Below are 20,839 nucleotides of genomic sequence, written 5' to 3'. Positions count from 1 at the left end.
TCTAAAGGTCATGGGTATCTGGTGAATTTTGAAAAAAGTGGGGGTATTTAGTGAATAAATTTTTGTTAGGGATATTTGGTTAAATAACCGTTAAAAGAATTTAGGATGTGTTCAGCATCCCACTCCATTGAATCAAACTGGATCAAATCGCAAACATGCTCTATCCCCTCAACCCTCAACTTGTGATGAAATGAGAGTCACTATTAATCACCCATGGCTCCTCCCATACTATGATCTTCATTCCCTTTCCCTCCACGCCATAGGATACCCTCCTTCACTAAAGACTTCGCCCCCCATAAACTCTTCCATGAATAGCTTCCACTACATCCCAACGGTGAGTCAAGAAAATCAGAGTGACGGCAATATTTGGCTTTGAACACACAGGAGAGTATTTTCGCCTTCGACCAGCCTCCACACATTCCGACCAAGCAACGCTTCATTAAAAGCCATAGGTCCCTAAAACCGAGGCCTCCTGAGAATTCCGAATTACACAACACCCTCATTTAATTTCCTTGCGAAAAATTAACGGGTGAGCAAAGGGGATCAAATCCCTCCTGTGATCCCCTGGCTTCCCCCCCCCCCCTTGAAGGAACAATTATTGACTACCCCTTTCTCTCTTTCTCTGTCTTTTTGAGTACGAGAAAGGGGCGGGGGAGCAAATAAAGCAACCGGAAGCCAACTCTTCCAGTGCATGCCACCATTCGAGCCTTTTGAGCCCCACCAAAACTTGGCCATGGCCGAGTGAATTATTTGTACCACTTATGCTGTAAACTTGTACACGCCCATAATGTAGGTAGGTATGGCTTGGATTACAGCTTTCAACAACACTTCTTTTCCAGCGCGAGACAGTAACTTTTCCTTCCACCCTCGAAGCTTTTTCTAGATACGATCTCTAATCTCAAAAAAAAATAATCTTCTTAGACCTACATGCAATAGTTGAGATGCCAAGTTATTTTTTATGCTTTTCAACATGTTTCATAGTAAGAAACTCCGTCAACTCCTTCTACACAGATTTAACCCCTTTACTAAAAAAACTTCGGACTTATCAATATTAATTTTTTGACCAGATGCAGCTTCATATTTGTTGAGAATATCAACTATTGTTTTGCATTCCTGTCAATCAGCTCTAGCAAAGAGTAAACTCTCATCAGCAAAAAAGGAGGTGAGAAATTTCAAGGACACCTCTACTCACCTTCAACCCATGGAGACTCCTATCATCAGTAGCTTTTCTAATAAGAGCAGAGAAAGCATCAGCATCAAGAATGAAAAGGTATGAAGAGATTGGATCCCCCTGTCTAAGCCCCTGGGAGGAGGCTACGACTGAACCACATACAACACTGTTAACCACAAAAGAGTATCGTATAGAAGAAACACAACTAATAACAATTCTCACCCAATACTCCGCAAACCCCAACATCAACATCCAATCTCTTAGGAAACATCATTCAACTCGATCATAAGCCTTGCTCATATCAAGTTTCATAGCAATACTCCTCTTTTTTCCACTAGACCTATGCTTCATTGTATGAAATAATTATTCAAGTGCAATTAAAGCATTGTCAGTAATATATATACTTGATAGATACAAAAGCACTCTGATTCTTAGACACCACTAATTGTAAAATCAGCTTCAGTCAGTTTGCAAGAACCTTCGAAGCGATCTTGTAAATAACATTGCACAAACTGATAGCGCGGAACTCATAAACCATAGTTGGAGACTTCGTCTTCAGAATAAGAACAATATTAGTCTTGTTAAAGGTGTCTGGTGGGGGTTTACCATGAATAATCCCATTGACAACAGCTATAACGTCATCATCCATAATGTGCCAGAAGTTCTGGTAGAAAACAACATGCATACCGTCTGGCCCCAGGGCCTTGGCCTTGCACGGTTGCATTTGACTCAGGGCATCCCACACCTCCTTTTTCGTACATCATCTAGTCAAATCAACATACATCTACTCGGTGATAACAGGGGAAACATCATAAAGCACTTCTTGCCTAGCATCTTTAGACGGTGAACTGGAAGAAAAAAGTGAAGAGAAATACTCGGACACTACACCCTCTAAATCATCATCTTCCTCGTGCCAGTTGCCAGAGCCATCAAAAGGCCCTCTAATGAAATTGTTTTTCTGTTGTGAGGCCTTGCAATGGAAAAACATCGTGTTTCTATTACCATCTTTTATTTTATTCACTTTAGAGCGCAGGAACCAAAAAGCTTCCCGTTTGTCAAGAAGATCCTCGAGCTTGGATTGATGAGAGGCTTCAACTTCACAATCAGCAGCAGTCGAGCCTTGTTAGGCTCTTTGAATCAATTTTTCAACCTCCTCAATCTTCTTGGCTAGGTCCCCAAACTTATCCGAACTCTAGCATTTCAAATCATTTGCAAAAATCTTTATGCGGTCATTCCACCCAGCCCCAGTCGAACCTTCCCACAAGGTACACACTTTCCCTTGGCACTCTTTATCTAACAGCCACACTAACGAAAATTTTTCTTTTTCTGCTTCAGAGCGTTTCCTTTCAATCTCACCAAAATAGGAGTGTGGTCGGACTTGTACCTAATGATATGTTCGACATCAGCCATAGGATACAAATCAACCCAACTCGTAGAAGCTAAAAATCAGTCAACTCGTTCGCGTTTTCTAGTGCGGGGATTCCTCCCTCTCTCCCAAGTATACCAAGAGCCTGAATACCCAAGATCCCTCAACTGCATCATATCTACCACGTCCCGAAACTCATTCATACTCATGCGCTCCACATTCGACACCCCTTCTAACTCACTTGTACACAAGACTTCATTAAAGTCACCCCCAAACGAAGTCGGCACCTTTGTAGATTGAGGAGACATCAAGAGCTCCCAAGTTCTATGTTTTTTAGATGATTAACCCCACCCATACACGCCAATGAACAACCAAGAAAATCATCTCCCTTCGTAACATCTCCACAGATGTGATGACTTGACATTGATACAAGAGAAAAGGTGATGAGATCAGTTCTCCGGTACAAACAAAGCCCGTCGGAAGTACCTTCACTATCAACTCCCACAGCACCATCAAAATCAAGCACCCTTTTAGTATCTTCCGAAACTAAACTATTCAACATGGTCTCTGAAACAAAGACCAACGAGAGGCTAAGAGAGTTGCTCCATCTCTGGACCATTCAAACTACCTTAGGGTTGCCTAAGCCCCAATAGTTCCAGCATAAAAGATTCATAATGCCGGGCAGGGTTGGCCATCACCAACCTCCGCCTCAATAGTTATGAAACCATTGTCAGGGTTCGAGAGAGTATCACATTTCACTTTATTAGTCACACCATCAAGCAAAGGGCAATCATCATTCAGTATCATGTTATCCGACATTATTCTCTTTTCACCTTTCACTCCAACATCCTCCATCCAAATATCATTCGTTACACCTCTCTATACCTCGTGGCTGAATCTACTAAGCAAACCCTCCCCCTCCTTCTTCACATTCGAAATTGTTAGATCCAAGCTACCTTTCGCACCATCACCCGGCTGGGGTTGGAAATCAATATGGCAGGCACAACTAAGGAAGGCCTTAGTTTCCTCCTGCAACTTCAACCTTCCCCTACGAGGTGATGAGGCTCGAATCCATTTGTTTCTCCACCTCCTTTTCTTCCTCATCCGCACACTCACAATCATGTTCTATATGCCCAATCACCCCCACATATATAACAGAAGGAAGGCAACCTCTTATACTTAATTTCGAGGATTGCAATGTCACCATTTCGAGTACAGATTGTAATCCTCACCCGTGCTGATTTATCCCATCCAACACCATCGAAATACACGTCTAGCACCTCGCATATTCCTCCGGCAATCTATAGTTCTAACAGTCCTCTCAGACCTACTGTCCATAGGCAGACTATAAATTCTCGTCCAAAATGGGCAATGAGTCGTTGCAATATTGGACGGTTGGACGTCCCTTGTGATCTCCTCCAACATGACAATGTTATTATCAAAAGTCCATTGGCGCCCATTCAAGACTTTATATTTATCCCTTAATGATGTGAACTGCACCATGAACAAGCAACTCTCAATTTGACAGAATAAAGCGCCTTTCGATATTGTCCATATCTGATTCAAGGTTCGCTTTAATGCATCCAAGTAAGATATCTCACATTAACTTTCCCCACCATGGCAAATTCGATTAACTTTGTGTTATGTTCGTCAGGGGTATCCTCAAGTGACACCAAATTATTCTCATCCACTGTAATTTTTAAACTAGAGCACTTTCTAATGATTTTGTCAGCCATATGATTGACTCTGATCCCAAGAGGGATTAATCGGATCGAAAATCAAGACAAAGGAGAGGATGCCCTAGACTCTAAACTCAAACCCTAGTCGCCTACAGAAAGTACTTGTTTATGTGAAGATTGGCAAATTTACAAGTAAAAATGAAGCATCTATCCAAAAACAAGGGTGATTATTGTATAGAACACTTTTCTATGGGTGTACCATTCGATAGAAAATGGTTTTGAAAAAGTAAGAGCAGGATGTGGATTTACAACAAAGAAACAAGTACAACGTACAAAAGCTCAAGAAAAACAAAAAATTATTAAAAGAGACAGTCTAATTTTAATATAAAAGTAGACCTAGTTATAAAATATTAATTTACTATCATATTGTATTGAAATTAATTTTGTGGACCAAGAAAGTAGAACAAGAAGGTAAAGATAATAATCAAGAATTGATGAAACCATTCCAAAAATAGAAAAAAGAAGTGTACAAACTAATAAACGACAATCCAAAAATAAAAGTTAGTAACCTAATAAAAACCAATAGTAGTAGTACAGAAACCCCGCCAAGCAATGCACACTGACGCAGACACAGTACATTGCCAAACAATTGAAATCCACAAACATCATAGCATAACTAAAGAAGGCAAAGAGTTCACAAATGGTACAGTATTACAGTGCAACAGAACTTTTACGGTATCCATGATTGAATATTTCAAGTCCTAAGCCCTAAGGCCTGGATGCAGCCTGATGCATATTTACATCATAGCATCCCGAGTTGGGAAGCGATTCTAATTTCTAACAACTTCACATTAACTAACTTACAGGATATGGTAAGTGTTACAGTAAACAAATACAAGGGAAAAACTCCTACAAACATTCAGACCTACAATCACATAGTTACACAAATCAAGGCGCTATGAACAACAGTGCTCTCAGATATCCATGTTGTCAAATATCTCTCCATCTTCCTCAAAAGCCAACTCATCAGTGAGAAATTCATCAACCACCAAGTTGCTACAAGAAACACCGCTTGCAGAGTCAGAATGCACAGAAAGGAGACAGAAATTATAAACGTAAAACAAAATTTGCTTTCAGAGTCTCACATGGTCAGAACTCAGCACTGGAAAGAAACACACCTTATAAACACAAGATAAATATTTATGTGTCATTCTTTCTTTGACTTGTGTGAACTTATCATTTTTTGATGTTTAGTAAAAGATGCATTTCGGGATCTAACAAATATATTTTCAAGGTACAAATAACTTAATTATGAGATTTTATATAGCATGGTTCATTAAGTACTGCCTAGTAGTTTCCAGAATCATAGACACAAGAGAGTTATGGTAAGCTCCTAAATGCTTTTCATTTCTGGAAACTAAACCCTGGAAAACATACCTCAAACAGCAGAAGCGTAAGCTCACAACACACTTTAACTTTCTATTGTAGAAGAAGAAATTAAATGACCATCTGCAGAAAAGAAATAATACAGTAAGCACCATCGTCATAATGAGCTGATGAGAAGCAGATATTTATAGGATACATATTCAACAATGCAATCTTACATTGCTCCTCTTTCTAGAAAGGCGTCTGCATTACAGTCAGGATTGTAGCTGTAAATCTCACAATCAGAGAGTCTTACCACCTGCATTAGATAACATTTGTATGATCTTTAGTCAAATAATCAAACAGCTTATAACATTCACTCTAATTTTATGTGTAAATAAACAGAACTTTCACAAATGACCACCTGGAAACAATTCAAGGTAACCCCTCCATAACATTTTCTAACAATACAAATGATAATTGCAGCATACTTACTTCATCCAATGCCTTGAACAAGTCTTCAAGCAGGGAAGTACCACCATTAGCTTCAATCCATACCTAAACACAGAAAGGCCACAATCAACAACAAGAACTCAACAATCAAAATCATACACGTGGAAGAGCTAGCTCATTTAGAAGTCATGGTTTCATTATTATATTACACTAACTTTAACCAGTAAACAATATACAGTCAAGTTTCAGCAACCATCCCACTATGTAAAATGCAAGAAATGAGAGCAAAGACCTCTCTGCAACTCTAGGCTCACACTCTACAAAATATTTCCTTCTTTCCCTAATAATAGTGAGTCTTCTCTGTAAAATGAGAGAAGTATCGAGGTTCTCCCTATCTGGCTTTACAAAAACACAACCCCCCCCCCCCCCTTGTTTCAAAGTTATGACTTATGAGTAGTTGATTCATCATCCAATAACCACCCACATTAAGGACAGTTTCTTTAATTATCCCCCATCCCCACCCACACCCCCAGAAGAGAGAGAGGGGGGGGGGGGGGGGTGCACTCTTGACCACTAGTTCAAAGTAGACCAGATCAATACGTTTCATCAGAACAAAAAAGAACAGCAGTGAGGGTCAGAATCTTTTATCACTAAAGCAAAGAAAAAATACCTTTGATGCTTCTCTCATATAAGAATCAAATATCTGCTCGAAACTGTCCCAGCTTTCATCTACGAAGAACTGATGAGCCTTCACTGCACTGCTAGGCAGCAAAGAAAATGGCAATATCACAACATACAAAACCATATAACTATAATCATATGCAATTAAAAATGTCGACAAAAGAGGAAACCACTCTTGGAACTTGCAACCGTATTTTTATGGTGGGAAATGGAGAGACTTGAACTCTCAGCTCCTCCAGGAGCGACAGTTTTCAGAACCGTCTGTCAAACCTCTTGACAACACTCCCAAAGCCAGTTAAGAGAACTATATGCGGGTTGTCATGTCGCCCATAAAGCTGACGATGACATTACCCATAATCCTCTTTAAAAACTTGAATTACATTAAACATCAATACATCCAATTACCTGAAGTCATAATCTGGGTACATGTGGTACAGAGTAAGGATCAGATAAATCAGTGTCTTCCGGCTGAATGAACAGCAATCTGATTAGTACGACTTGTAAAGGCATATCAAGCCATTAAAATAACCAAATCAATCAGAAGAAACTAGAAACCTGGATCTGCTAATCAAATCTTCAGCAGGTGAAGGGGAATCAGCTTCAGATGATCTTCCAAGATAATCAAGTATCTGCAGAAGTAGGAAAATATGATACAACTAACTATTTTTACAAGGATCAAGCCGGATCCACAAGCACAGTATTTCAGCTACAGACCACAATACTACAAAAAAATGTGATAAACCAAAATACTTTGAATGGATCAAGCCGGATCCACAAGCACAATATTACAGCTACCGACCACAATACTCAGGAAGAATATGGGTATACGATTACACATTTTAACATTAAAAAGGCCGAATAAGGAGTGATGATTAGAAATAAGGGAACAAAAGTAAGGCTGCTGCTTCTTTTCTTTAATCTGTGTATAACAGCAACAAAATTTCTCTTAACTTGAGCAAGGAAAGTACTGCAAGACAAATCTTAGAAGAATACATTTCCAGGAAATAATATGAGGACGCAGATGAGAAAGAGCTCCACTTAATTTTGAAGAAAGAAAGGAGAGATTCAAGTAGCGGAGAAAGAGGGGCTAAAACAAAGAAAGTCATGGCTGTAGTAAGAATGATGTGGAAGCGGACAGTGGAGATCAGAAAACCTGCACCATTATATAATTCATTTTACATGTCCTTCACTGATATTTATGTTACATTGACAATTCCTTTCATTTAAGTACACATGATAAATAATACGTTACTTTGACACTTCCTTTCATTAAGTACACATGATAAATACTCGAACACTCCAGCAAGGTTATGAAATCCTTAGCAGACACTTCATGTTTTACCTTCACCTCAATAAATATGAACAAAGAAAAAAAAATGAGGAGGGGGGGGGGGTGTGGTTGAAGAAAAGAAACTTATTCTTCAATATACAAATGAGCTTGAGATGAAAGGAATTCAACACAAACTAACAAACAAGTCAACCAAACATGTGTGTACAGCTGCACATGTATCTGTAACATGAAAGGCACATGTAAATGTCTCTCAAAGTCAAACATAGTCATGTCCTCGCACAAATGTCCTATTTTAAACACTTTCCAGAAATCTGAAACATTTAATCCTTGGAGCGACGCTTGAACATATATTTGAAGTCCTAAGTGTTACATATAATATTACCTATGAAGGATAATTGGAGAGATTTAAATAATAAAAATTATTGGGACTTTATTAGCACTAATATAGAAGAGAATAAATGAAAAGGACAAATACCAAGATTTAGAAAGTGGGCGATCTTAAATTAGAAAAGATCTTGTGTGCACAAATGTTATATTATTCTTGTAAGAAATTACTAGGGTAGTTGTGGGAAAGTCAAAATAAAACCAATGAGGCATATACTAGGAGCACACTAGCACTTCTCTTGCTAATGCAGTAAGAGAATCAGAAGAGGGCAAAGGATCATAGTTCAGAAATTAAACTATATTAGCACTAAGTATGAATGTGCCCGGTCAAAAAAGTAAAAAAGACATTCATATTATTCATCTTATTGGTAAATAAAGCAAAATGCACAGAAGGATCAACATAGTACGAGATACAAATGAGCGATCCTGAATTCTAGAGTAGCAACAGATCTAAGTTCTACCAAGTAGTCAAGTATCAAGTAAAGGTTGCAATTTATAAAACATTTTTGAGATGATAGTTTCTCTATGCGGTAAAATAATTTCTATCCACATTGCTTATTCCAAGTAGTTGATGCACTTTCTGCTCTTCATCGTTTTGTAAGCACATACTTTGACTTCAATAATACTCCCCAGCTCTCCAATTAGGCCGTAAGTTATTCAGACAAAAACCCAAATCCAATACCATCCAAACCACCTCAAGGGTATGGAAGAAACCACATTTTTTACTTACACCTATATTTCTTCTCATGAAGAAATTTAAAATTCCCTAATAAGACGAAAACATTAAAAATTCTTCCACCATATTTATTCTCTTGCAGCATCATGGGATGGCACAAAATATAATGAAGTCATATGAAGAGGAAAGAGATAAAAATAGAGACCCACATTATAGGAGAGAGAACTTTTAGCGAGATTAAGTGATGTTGCAATCAATACCGTACATCCATAAATAAGATTCGTTCCAATTAGAAAAAGACAGAAGAAGTAATTTCCGACTAAAACTTAAATGGTAGTAGAAAGACCAAACTCTAAAAATATACACAAACAATAGCAACCACAAAGACCAAAAATAGCCTAACAGTAGAGAGCTTCAAAAAGCGGAAACTTAAACTACTTTAGGATGACAGGGGCATCTAATTTCTATCCCTTTTTTTGTTCATTTCTAAGTACATGGATTCACTTATTTGGAATTCGAGCAGATAGTCCAGGATCACTTTGGTCATTAGTCAACAATACACATTTCCAAACTCTAAAACTACAAGTAAACAATGACAGTGCACTGAGCATACGACCAGACAGCGTTACATGGTTAAATTACCTCATGTTCCAAACTCAACGAAAGCCTTTTGTCTATGCTTGTGTGTTTACCTGTTAACCAAGAAAAAACAGCTACTAAGTTCAATGAAAATATGACCAAGACATTCTCTGTGCAATAAATCTTTACCACGCAAATATCATATGAAATAGGCGGTGAAGTGTACTTACATGAATATGCCTCCAAACATCCTTTAATCGTACGCTCACCAAGATTTAGATGACTCAAAAAATCGTTTATTCTGCAAAGAAAAAAATAAACAGTAACTAATTAGCATTCTAAACCTCCAGCAACGAAGAGCTTCTGATTCAAAATTTAACCTAAACAACAAGTCTAAACGACATTATCAGCAAAAATCCCCCCAACTATTGAAATCAATCGAAGTGTACGCAATTTCTAGGTTTTTCAGCGTATAATTTATAGTCTTTAGTCACCAAAAAGAAAGTTAAAATGCTGAAGAAAATACAAATCCGAAAAGAATTACCGATTTAACCGAGTGTATTCCAAGAATTTCATTTTTTAGAGGAGAATCGAAATGAAACACAGAAATTCGAGGTAGCGGCGGCGGCGGCGGTCTAAAAGCTCCACAGAAATCGTCGACAAATCCTAAGAAATTCAATGAAATAATCAATCATATTACTAAACTCTTGAATGGTAGAAATTTTGAACGAAAACGAATTGAATTTGAAATTTCGAATCAGAAAACCTAAAGTGAAGAACACTGCATTTTCTGCAAATTAACATACCTGCTTCGAATAACATAAAAAATGATGATCAGGAACCTAGCCGAATTTGTGAAATCTCTCTTCTCTGAGATCTCTGCTCTCTCTATCTCTCTCTTCTATTGCTTTGGAGTTTGGGGAATTGTTTTCCGGTTAAAGATGCCGTGGTCCGAATATTCGTTTTATTTTCTGGGTGTCCTGTTCGAACGATTAGGGGATATTTCGTACTATTTGCGTTGTAGCCTTTGTACGTTTAGGAATTAGGAGTGTGCAGGGGTACGGTGGTCGTTTCACCCATTTAAAATAGGGAAATTATCGAGAATAAGTTAATCTTTAAAGAAAAACTCTTTCGAGAGATACGGTTTCTTGTTCTCCCTTGAGAGATAGGCCATTTTAACCCCTCGTGGGCACGCTGCTCATGCTATCATGGCAGATGAGTTGCATATTCAATATGCTAAATTAAAATTGATTGACGATGATTTAGGAGATGTAGTACCGAAGGACATAGATGATTAGGTTTCCCTCATGCTAGTGGGACGCTTGGTGACAAACAGATCCTTTAACATGGAGGCGTTTAAATGCACGATATTGATGGCGTGGGGTGTTTCGAAGAACGTATTGGTCAACGCGATTGCGACAAACCTGTTCGTATTTCAATTCTTTCATTGGCGGGATAAAGTGAAGGTCTTAGAGGGAAGACCTTGGTGTTTCGATCAACACTTACTGGTCCTTAATGACATCTCAGGTAATGAACAACCTACGCAGGTGCTGCTATTTTTCTCCCTTCTAGATCCGAATTATAACCTACCCTTTAATTGTCGTTCTAATTAATGATGATATAAATGCAATTACTGCTTCTTTGGGAACTGTGATGGAAGTTGAATCTGAGGGCTTAAGGTTGGACAATTATTGTCGCGTGAAAATTTTGCTCGACATTGGAAAGTCATTGCGCAGGTCCCAAAGAATCAAAGGCAAAGATGGGAGGGTAATTACAATTGATTATAAATATGAAAGGCTCCCTTTTTCTGTTTTATGTGTGGTATCATGGGCCATAGTGAGAAATATTACCCTGGCTTGACGGAGGATGATGAACAATGTTCGCTGGGGTGGGGTTTATGGTTAAAAGCTTTTACGCGAAAAGGTCGAATGAAATATGTAGAGGAGGAGTCGAAATTGTTAGCAAATAGGAAGCTTATTTTTGTGGGCAAAACCTCGGAGCCTCCTTCGTTGGCTACGAAGAATGTTAATTGGGAAGGTAAGGGCATGGACAAGAGTCTCGAAGGGGGTGGCATAATTGTTTCCGATGCGGAGTCTGAATCCAATATTCACCCTATTCGTGTTGGGTCGCCTGAGAAGAAGACAGAGGGTGGACAAAAGTGTGAGAGGGAGTTAGAGGGGGTACAAGAGCAAGTGAGGGAGGAGGAGGGGTCTGTTGGTGGAAGTAAAGGGGTGCATGGTTGTTGAGGGACTGAAGGGGTGAGTGAGTTTTGAGTAAATGAGGAGCAGGTTGTGGAAGTCTCGGTGCCAAGGGAGGCTTTGTCTTTCTCTATTGGTCTCTCGACTGGTGGTGCTAGAAAAGTAAAGAATGGGTCTCGAAAAAGTGTTAAAAGTGGTTAACAACTCTTCAGCTTTGTGTGGACGTGTTTTGCAGGGGGGGAAAGGAAGAACTATATGGAGGGGGGGATGGAATGGATGGTAATTATGTCAATATGTGTGATGTGGAGTTGACAGGAAAACATTTCAAGAGTGCTAATGGTGTAGATGGGGAGCCTTATCCCTTGACAATAGCGGAGGTTGGTATGGACCAACCCCTCAAAGGAGAATGAAAATATTCAATTGGAACTGTCAGGGTTTGGGCAACCTTAGAACAGTGAAGACTCTCCAAACTTGGTGTTGGAAAGAGAGCCCAAATATGGTTTTTCTTATGGAAACCATGATTGATAAGAAGAGAGCCCTTGACAATAGCGGAGGTTGGTATGGACCAACCCCTCAAAGGAGAATGAAAATATTCAGTTGGAACTGTCAGGGTTTGGGCAACCTTAGAACAGTGAAGACTCTCCAAACTTGGTGTTGGAAAGAGAGCCCAAATATGGTTTTTCTTATGGAAACCATGATTGATAAGAAGAAGCTCCAAATAGTTAGAGAAAAGTGTGGTTTTCTGAGCGTGTCTGCTTTAGTAATGCTGGTTTATTGGGGGCTTTGTTTATGGTGGTCTGGTTTGAATGTGAAAATGATCTCTTTCTCTGCGCATCATGTGGCTGTCAAAGTTTGTGAGGATGATAATATTCCGGTGTGGGTGGTTGTAGGAGTATATGGATGGCCTGCAATGGAGAATAAACATCTTACATTGGATTTGATGCTTTCGATTAAATCGTCTACTTTTCTTCCCATTATTTTCTTTGGTGATTTTAATGAAATTCTACATGCCTCGGAGAAAGATGATGGTGTGATGAGGAGTGACAGATGTATTGATGCTTTTCGGAATGCTGTTGATCTCTGTGAAATTCGTGACTTGGGTTACCATGGTGGAAAGTTTACTTGGAGGAGGGGGAACGATCTAAATCATGTCATCCGGGAGCGGCTTGACCATTTTCTTGCTAATGAGGACTGCGGGAATCTTTTTCCCAATTTTGAAGTGTGCCACTATCCTATTTACAAAATCGGATCATGCACCCATTGTAATTAAAACGAACTTGGGGGATTGTAGGCGCAGGAGAGGCAAGCGTTTTTATTTTGAATACATGTGGCTCTTGAATGCCGATTGTCAAAAAGTGGTCCAGGAAGCTTGAGCGAAGGGCTCTGGTTCGGTCGAACAAAGAGTGGAGTAGTGTGCGAGTGATTTGAGCAGGTGGGCAGCAACAACTTTCAGGGATGTGAAAAAATAATTAAGAAGAAAGAAGAGGAATTACAAGTTTGGCAGAACAAAGAGCCCGACCATCTTATGCTTGAAAACCGTCGAGCGATTGTGGCAGAGTTAGATGATTTAAATCGCCTTCATGTGTCGTATTGGTATGCAAGAGCTGGAGCGAAAGAAATGTGGGACGGGGATAAGAATACATCTTACTTTCACCACAAGGTCAGTCATCGAAAACGTCATAGTACAATATCCAAATTGCGAGATGTGAATGGAGAGTGGCATGATAATATGGATGACATTAGTAAAATAATTTCGATTATTTCTCTAATATTTTTTCTTCCTCTTCTCCTTCGGATTTTGATCTTGCTACTGCATGTTTATCTTCGAAAGTGTCACAATGTCCGAATGACGCTCTTACTGTTGAGCTGAATGAGGAAGAAATTCATGAGGCTTTGTTTCGGATGCATCCTACTACATAATTGACCTTAAGTAACACATGTAGGTAACACTTTTCAAATTATAGATTTTCTATACATTAAGTAACACTTTAGTTATTTGTAACATTTAAAATAACACTTTCACAAAATGTAACATTTCATAGTAACACTTCTTAAATTGTAACACTATGAATTTTACAATAGGTAACACTTGCGAAATAATAACACTAGAACTTTAAAATAGGTAACACTTTTAAAATAGTAACACTTAGGAACATTAAAATAACCCTCCCAATAATATATCTTCATTAAAATAATGTTCGACCCTCACTTTTCCCTCAATCGAACTCTCTCTCAATATAACCCTCTTTCGTTGTCCCTCCCTTCGCCTTCCTTCGCTTTCTCATTCGTCCTCACTCACTCCATCGACCTCTCAATTAGTTTCAATGACCTCACTCATTCCGTCTATAATAGTCCTGTTTCTAAGAGCCTTTATTTAAAAGGTAAATATAATTATTAAGTTAATTATATGTCGAAAACTTTTATGTTATTTGAGTTGGAGTATGAATCATATTGTCGTATTTGTAATATATTTGTTTAATTTTATGAGGTTATTATTATTATTATTACTATTAATATTATTATTATTATTATTATTATTATTATTATTTATTATTATTATTGTATATTTTGAGTTTTAGTTATTTAATTATTAGTTGAGCGGTATTTCGCAAATTAAGGAAATCAAAGTCGGTTTCCCTTCCATTTATGTTGTTGGTTGCTTTTAGAAACCCAAAACCCAAATATATCTAAAATGACCCGTGGCACTCTCACCCAAACCCTTATTGTTGAAAATCCAGAAAAAAGAACCAAACCCATCCTCCTTTCTCTCTCTCTCCCGTGAAACAAACCCCAACACCATAAATCGACCTCCCTCTTCTCTCTCTTCTCGCGCGTTGGTGCCGGTGGTTACAGGCCGGCGGTGTTGTCGCCTGAACCTACCTTTTATTGACGTTAATTCTTGCTTGCCGATGACTCGGTGCTGCCGCCGTTGTTCTCATTTCCTTTCGTATTGCTGTTGTGCGGTTCTATTGTTGGGCTGCTATGGTTGCGCTCGCCACCGCCATTTACTCCTTTCTTCTGCTGCCGGTTATGTTTTGTCGGTGGTGTCGCTGTTGTTGTGGTTACTCGCTGGTGTCATTGGTGGTGCTCCTCGATGGGGTCAGTAGTATTTCCTCTCTCTCTCCTCTCGGTGGTCGAGTGGGATGAAGTTATCTTACCCTGGTATCGTTCGCTCTCCTTTGCTCGTGTTACTATTGTTATTGTGTTGTTGTGTCATTGCTGCTAGGCTACTGCTACTATTGTCCCGTTCTTTCTCCTCTGAAAGTCTGTTGGTGCCGAGTGTGGTGGAGCCACCTTAAGTCGACGCTACTAGGTAGTTCTCTGGTCTTGTGTTCTCTAATGTTATTATTGTTTTTCTAGTTATTGTTGTGGTGGTAACTATTGGGAGTTGTTGTTATTGCTTGTTGTTATTGTGTTATTGTCTTGTTCCTCTATCTCCTTCGTTTGTGGGCTGCTGTGGTGCGGTTGTCACTAACGCCACAACGCCATGTCATCTACCATCTGATGTTCTTGTTCGTGTTTCCCCCTCCATATGTTGATGTTGCTATGTGATGTTATTATGTTGCTTTCGAATGTGTTGGGAAGTCAGAACTTAGGTATAAAATGATATTTTTGCGTTCGAATGTGCTTTCACACAATGAATGTTTCTAAACCTTGCAGAAAGACGATGAGGCTATTGATAACCTTTTAGCAGAAATCGATATCTAGTAGATCATAATTAGGTATAAAATGATATTTTTGCTTTTGAATGTGCTTTCACAATGAATGTTTCTAAACCTTGCAGAAAGAACATGAGGCTATTGATATCCTTCTGGCAGAAATTAATATCTATGAGCTTTTTTCGTTTAAACATTGCAAAGGAAGGAGAATTAAGATTGCTCTTTGTGAAGGTAAATATCTTAGTTGCTGAAGCTTTTGTTTGTTACTTTGTTTTGCTCAACCATTGGATTCATTATTTCTCTCTTGTGCTTGAGTAGAATAACTTTTTGGTGTAGAAAAATTTGCAAATATCGTCACCTTTCATTGATATATACAATTTTGGATCTGATATTATAGAAATTGACGGGAGAATGCAAGAAGTGAAGAATGAGCTTCATTCTGTGTAAGGTGATGAACATGATGAAAATCACAAGAGAAAAGCATTGGATGCTTTGAGGCGAATGGAGAGCTTGAATCTATTCAGTGATACCTCTGTGGTATTCTTCTATACTGATCTTATTATTAATGAAACTTGTGATGCATGTACAGTCACAGGTGTTTATTGCTAGTGCTTTTAACCTACTGGCTGCTTGTAGATGGAATTTTTTATTTTTATGATGGAATCATGTACTCAAACATAATGTGCTTCTCTTGCAGGAGTTTAAAAATTACACTGTTGCTCGTGATACCTTTTGGTCACACTTAGGTTCTACCTTATGGAATACTATGAGACATATTATAGCCCCTTCTGTGGCTGATGGTCGGTTCCATTTTTGTGAGCAGATATCATATCAGTTATTTTTCGTCACTCAGCAGTTAATTGTATCACCCTTTCTTTCACCCCTCTTTGTTCCTTTACATGTGTCTGTTTATCTCTTGTTCCCCCCTGGTTTATGCATTTGTTAGCATGTGTCTTCATATCTAGTCTTTTGAGTTTGAGCGTTTGCTCCTGTGCAGTTCTCAAATTTTCTATTCTTGATCATACTGCACCTACTTTAGAATATAAGGTGGTCTCATGCTTGAGATAACTTTATTAATTTCTCTCAAATCACTTCAAGTCATACTATACGTATTTGTTGAACCCTAGTTTTGATGATGACAAAGAAACAAAGATGCAAATTAAGTAGTGAACTAATGAGTTATTTGAGTGTATGATGTTTAAGGTATCAATGAAAGGAACTGGGAGAATACGAAGTCAAGGAAGAAGTCAAGAGAGGATTTCAAAGGCTAAGTAAAGAAGTTTCTATAAGTTGATACTGGAGCAAGCATTGGATCAAGAAGAATAAAAGCTAGGCGTTTTATTTTCTAGTTCCAGTGTAAAGGAACAAAGTAAGGATGGTAAGGAACATTGGCAGTTTTATTTGAGAATGAGAGTTTGTTCCTTTCTAAGGAACAAACTAAGTGGCACTAAACGAATCTGTTAAAGGAACTTGGTTTATAAAAGGAACTAGACTTAGGCGTGCAAAAGTATAACGGTACAATTATGCAATTGAGTAAGTCATGCCAATATTATTGGAAATTAGTTTTATCTAATTTAAAATCAGTTTTAATGATAAAATCAGTTTTTAAATAGAAAATCTGTTTAAGGAAAATATTTTGTTTTTCGGAAAATATAAGAAAATAATTATCCGGTTTTTAAAAAGAATTTGTTTAAAAGATATTATTTTCTTAAAGATTAAAAATTCAGTTTTAATGATAAAGCTGTTTTTATAACTAACTGATTTTCGGATAAAGCTCAAGGAACTCCTATTACTTAGGAGTTGTGGCTAAAATATATCCACGTTCACATTGAGATCATGAGATCATGGGACATGATGAAAAACGTGTTCCTTAGGGGAAGGAACATCATGGGTTAATGGACTTAACATGTAATCGAGTTTTACTCCACGTTCTTTGTGATTATCACTATAAATATTGAAGTCTAAATGAGTTCCAAAATGTGTCTGACTAAGTAATTAAGTGAGTTTAACTAATTAAGCGTCAGTGCCTTCATTCTCTCATAATAGCCATTTGTTCTTTGCTTTCTTACTCTAATTCCACTAAGCTTATTTCGATCAATTGTATTTTGGTTTTTGGGGTAAGGGAACTTTGAGTGAAGTTCTGTAAGAGAGAAGCTTTGAGTGAAGCTTGTATGAGTGAGATAACTTCGAGTGAAGTTGAGAGGAACTACTGTTAAGGGAACAGTGGCTCAGGAACTTGAGTTTAGGAACTCAAGGTGTGGCTCAAGTTAGAATTAGGTTGTAACAAAGTTGTTTGGCCTAATTAGTGAAAGAGTTGAGTTTATAATCCCTAGTGATCGAGGTTGTTTCTTCTTGTTGGGCCCAAGAAGTTTTTCCTCGTAAAAATCCCTTGTGTTCCTTTAGCTTGTTTATTCGTTTAGTTTTAATTTTCGCAAAAAGTTACGTTTATTTCTACACCTACAATTCACCCCCCCTCTTGTAGTGTTCCTAGGGACATAACAATTGGTATCAGAGCCTGAACTCGGTAAGATAGGAAACCCTATTGAGAAAAAGATCAAAGGAACAATGAATACCACCGAGAAACTTGAAGAAGGTTATTCCACTCAAAGGCCTCCTATGTTCAATGGGAAGTACTACAACTACTGGAAGAACCGCATGGAGATATTCATTAAAGTTGAAAACTATCAGGTATGGAGAGTCATTGAAGTTGGTGATTTCGAAGTCACAACTACAAATGACAAAAATGAGGTAACTCTAAAACCCCTCTCTGATTATGACAAATCTGATTTTGAAAAAATGGAAGTAAATGCCATGGCTATTAAACTGTTGCATTGTGGACTTGGACCCCATGAACATAATAGGATCATGGGATGCAAATCCGCAAAGCAAATATGGGATTTACTAGAAGTAACCCATGAAGGAACTAATGAAGTTAAAAGATCGAAAATTGATTTACTTATGAATCAATATGAACTGTTCTGCATGAAATCTAAAGAAAGCATCCGAGACATGTTTACTCGTTTTACTAACATTATTAATGAGTTGGCTTCTCTTGGAAAGTTTATTTCATCTGAGGAACAGGTTCGAAAGGTTCTTAAGAGTCTTCCTAAGGACAGATGGATGGCTAAAGTCACTGCTCTTCAAGAAACAAAAGACTTCACTAAGTTCAACTTAGAACAGCTGGCAGGGTCACTTTTTACTCATGAGCTTCACCTTGAAACTGAGTATGGTGAAAGCTCCAAATCAAAATCAATTGCTCTCAAAGCAGATGATGAAGATGATTCGGATTCAGAAGAAGAAGAAGCAGCCCTCATGGTTCGAAAATTTCGAAAGATGTATAGGAACATGAAGAATGGAAACTTCAAAGGTAAAACTAAGAAATTTTCTAACAAAGCTGCTTGTCATAAATGTGGTAGTACAAATCACTTCATCAAGGAATGTCCTCTTTGGGAAAATGACAAAACCAAAGAAAGGAAGAAGGAACGCTTTGCTGAAAGGAACAAAGAGTCAAAGACACCTTTCTCTAAGGCAAATGTAGGCAAAGCAATGATAGCTGCTTGGGGAGATTCATAGACGGAAGAAGAAGAGGAACAACAAACTGAAGAAATAGCAAACCTTTGCCTCATGGCAAACATTGACGAAAAAGAAGATGAAGAAAAAGTTGAGGTAAGTCAACATGGTCTTGAATCAGACTTAGACTGTAAAACTAGGTCTGAAATATATGATCTTCTTTATGATGCAATTCTTGAATGTAGAGATGAACGTGAAAAACGAAAAAAAATGGAACAAGCCCTAAAGGTTTGCAAGGAACACATAGAATGGCTAAAGAAAATGAGAACAGATGTTGAAACAAGATTCTTTGATTTATTTGATAAAAACTTAAAAATCAAAGAATATTATGAAAGTTTAAAAAATGAAAATTATCTAATTAATTTAGAAATTTCACACTTGAAGGAGTTTGTCCCTGTTCTGAGTTCCTTCGATATAAGATCAACCCCTTTGAAAGGATACAGATCTGAGATTGAAAATTTGAATAAAGAGAAAAATATTTTAAAGGAACAGATCTGTAATCTTAAAAAGGAACTGGTTGTCGCAAGGAATAGAGGCAAAATCATGAAAGTTCCTAAGTGGATTGAGAAACCACAGACCAAGAGGAAGGAAGGTATTGGTTTTGAAAACTACAAGAAAAGGAACAAGACAAAGAAATATGTTGATCTACCTAGTGATAAGTTTTGTATGTATTGTGGCAAGGAAGGTCATTACATAAATCAATGTCAACTAAAATCTGAGATGATTGGCAAAAATGTGACAATAAGTAAGAAAAATGGGTTGTCAAAACAAATCCTAGTCAAGAACAGGAACCCACGAAAGATGGGGTTCTTACAACTAACACCTAGTTGATTTTTGCAGGTTGGAGTGAGGGGGAACAACACATGGTATCTCGATAGTGGTTGTTCCAAGCACATGACAGGAGACAAAACTAAGCTTCTCTCACTCACAACATATGAAGGTGGAAGTGTAACATTTGGTGATAATGAGAAAGGTAACATATTTGCCATGGGTAAGGTTGGTAAGTCACCACTACACTCCATTGAAAATGTATTTTTAGTTGAAGGTCTAAAACATAACTTATTAAGCATTTCTCAATTCTGTGACAAGGGAAATACTGTAAAATTTGATAAAGAAAAATGATTGATCATCAACATTAAAACTAAGAAGGTTATCTTGGAAGGAACAAGAAAAGGGAACACATACATTGTGGATCTAGACCTTGTTCCTCAAATCAATTCAACTTGTCTTAGTGTTATTGAAGATGATTCACTTCTTTGGCACAAGCGTCTAGGACATGCTAGCTTTTCATTACTTGAGAAACTTAGATCAAAAGATCTTGTTTTAGGATTACCATCCATAAAATTTCATATTGATCAAGTTTGTGATGCATGTGCACGAGGTAAGCAAGTAAGATCCTCTTTCAAATCTAAAACGATTGTAAGTACCACCAAACCATTAGAATTAATTCATATGGACTTATGTGGACCCATGAGAATTCAAAGCAGAAGTGGAAAGAGGTATGTACTTGTGATTGTAGATGACTACTCTAGGTATACTTGGGTTATTTTTCTCACTAGTAAAGATGAAACTTATGATGAGTTCCTTATCTTTGCTAAAAGAGTTCAAAACTTAAGTGGTCATAAAATAATGCACATTAGATCAAATCATGGCAAAGAATTCGAGAATTATAAATTTGATGACTTAAGCAGAGATAATGGCCTAGATCATAATTTTTCTGCCCCTAGAACACCACAACAAAATGGTGTTGTAGAAAGGAAAAATAGA

General features: G+C 37.8%; 1 protein-coding gene across 1 annotated transcript; it reads right to left on the bottom strand.

The window, feature by feature from the left end:
* Nucleotides 1-4,854: 4,854 nt before the first annotated feature.
* Nucleotides 4,855-10,658, bottom strand: LOC104896610 (uncharacterized). The gene is made up of 11 exons (XM_010683376.4): nucleotides 10,452-10,658; nucleotides 10,190-10,311; nucleotides 9,876-9,946; nucleotides 9,709-9,758; nucleotides 7,271-7,344; nucleotides 7,121-7,183; nucleotides 6,705-6,792; nucleotides 6,077-6,139; nucleotides 5,821-5,900; nucleotides 5,654-5,725; nucleotides 4,855-5,272 (listed from the first exon to the last, which is right to left on the bottom strand). The coding sequence occupies exons 2-11, from the start codon at nucleotides 10,219-10,221 to the stop codon at nucleotides 5,191-5,193; spliced, it is 675 nt and encodes a 224-aa protein (XP_010681678.1). The 5' UTR covers nucleotides 10,222-10,311; nucleotides 10,452-10,658; the 3' UTR covers nucleotides 4,855-5,190.
* Between the last annotated feature and the right edge of the window lie 10,181 nt (nucleotides 10,659-20,839).

The sequence above is a fragment of the Beta vulgaris genome, chromosome 6 (assembly GCF_026745355.1).
Source record: "Beta vulgaris subsp. vulgaris cultivar EL10 chromosome 6, EL10.2, whole genome shotgun sequence".
NCBI lineage: Eukaryota > Viridiplantae > Streptophyta > Magnoliopsida > Caryophyllales > Amaranthaceae > Beta > Beta vulgaris.
Note: the sequence above shows the minus strand (reverse complement) of the source record. Positions and strands in the feature narration are given on the sequence as shown.

Excerpts from the sequence above, each read along its gene's own strand:
- LOC104896610 (XM_010683376.4), bottom strand. The coding sequence starts at position 10,221 with ATGAAATTCTTGGAATACACTCGGTTAAATCG. Across the intron at positions 9,947-10,189 it reads GAATACACTCGGTTAAATCG|AATAAACGATTTTTTGAGTC; the intron begins GTAATTCTTTTC and ends TTTTCTTTGCAG. Across the intron at positions 6,140-6,704 it reads ATATGAGAGAAGCATCAAAG|GTATGGATTGAAGCTAATGG; the intron begins GTATTTTTTCTT and ends TTCTGTGTTTAG.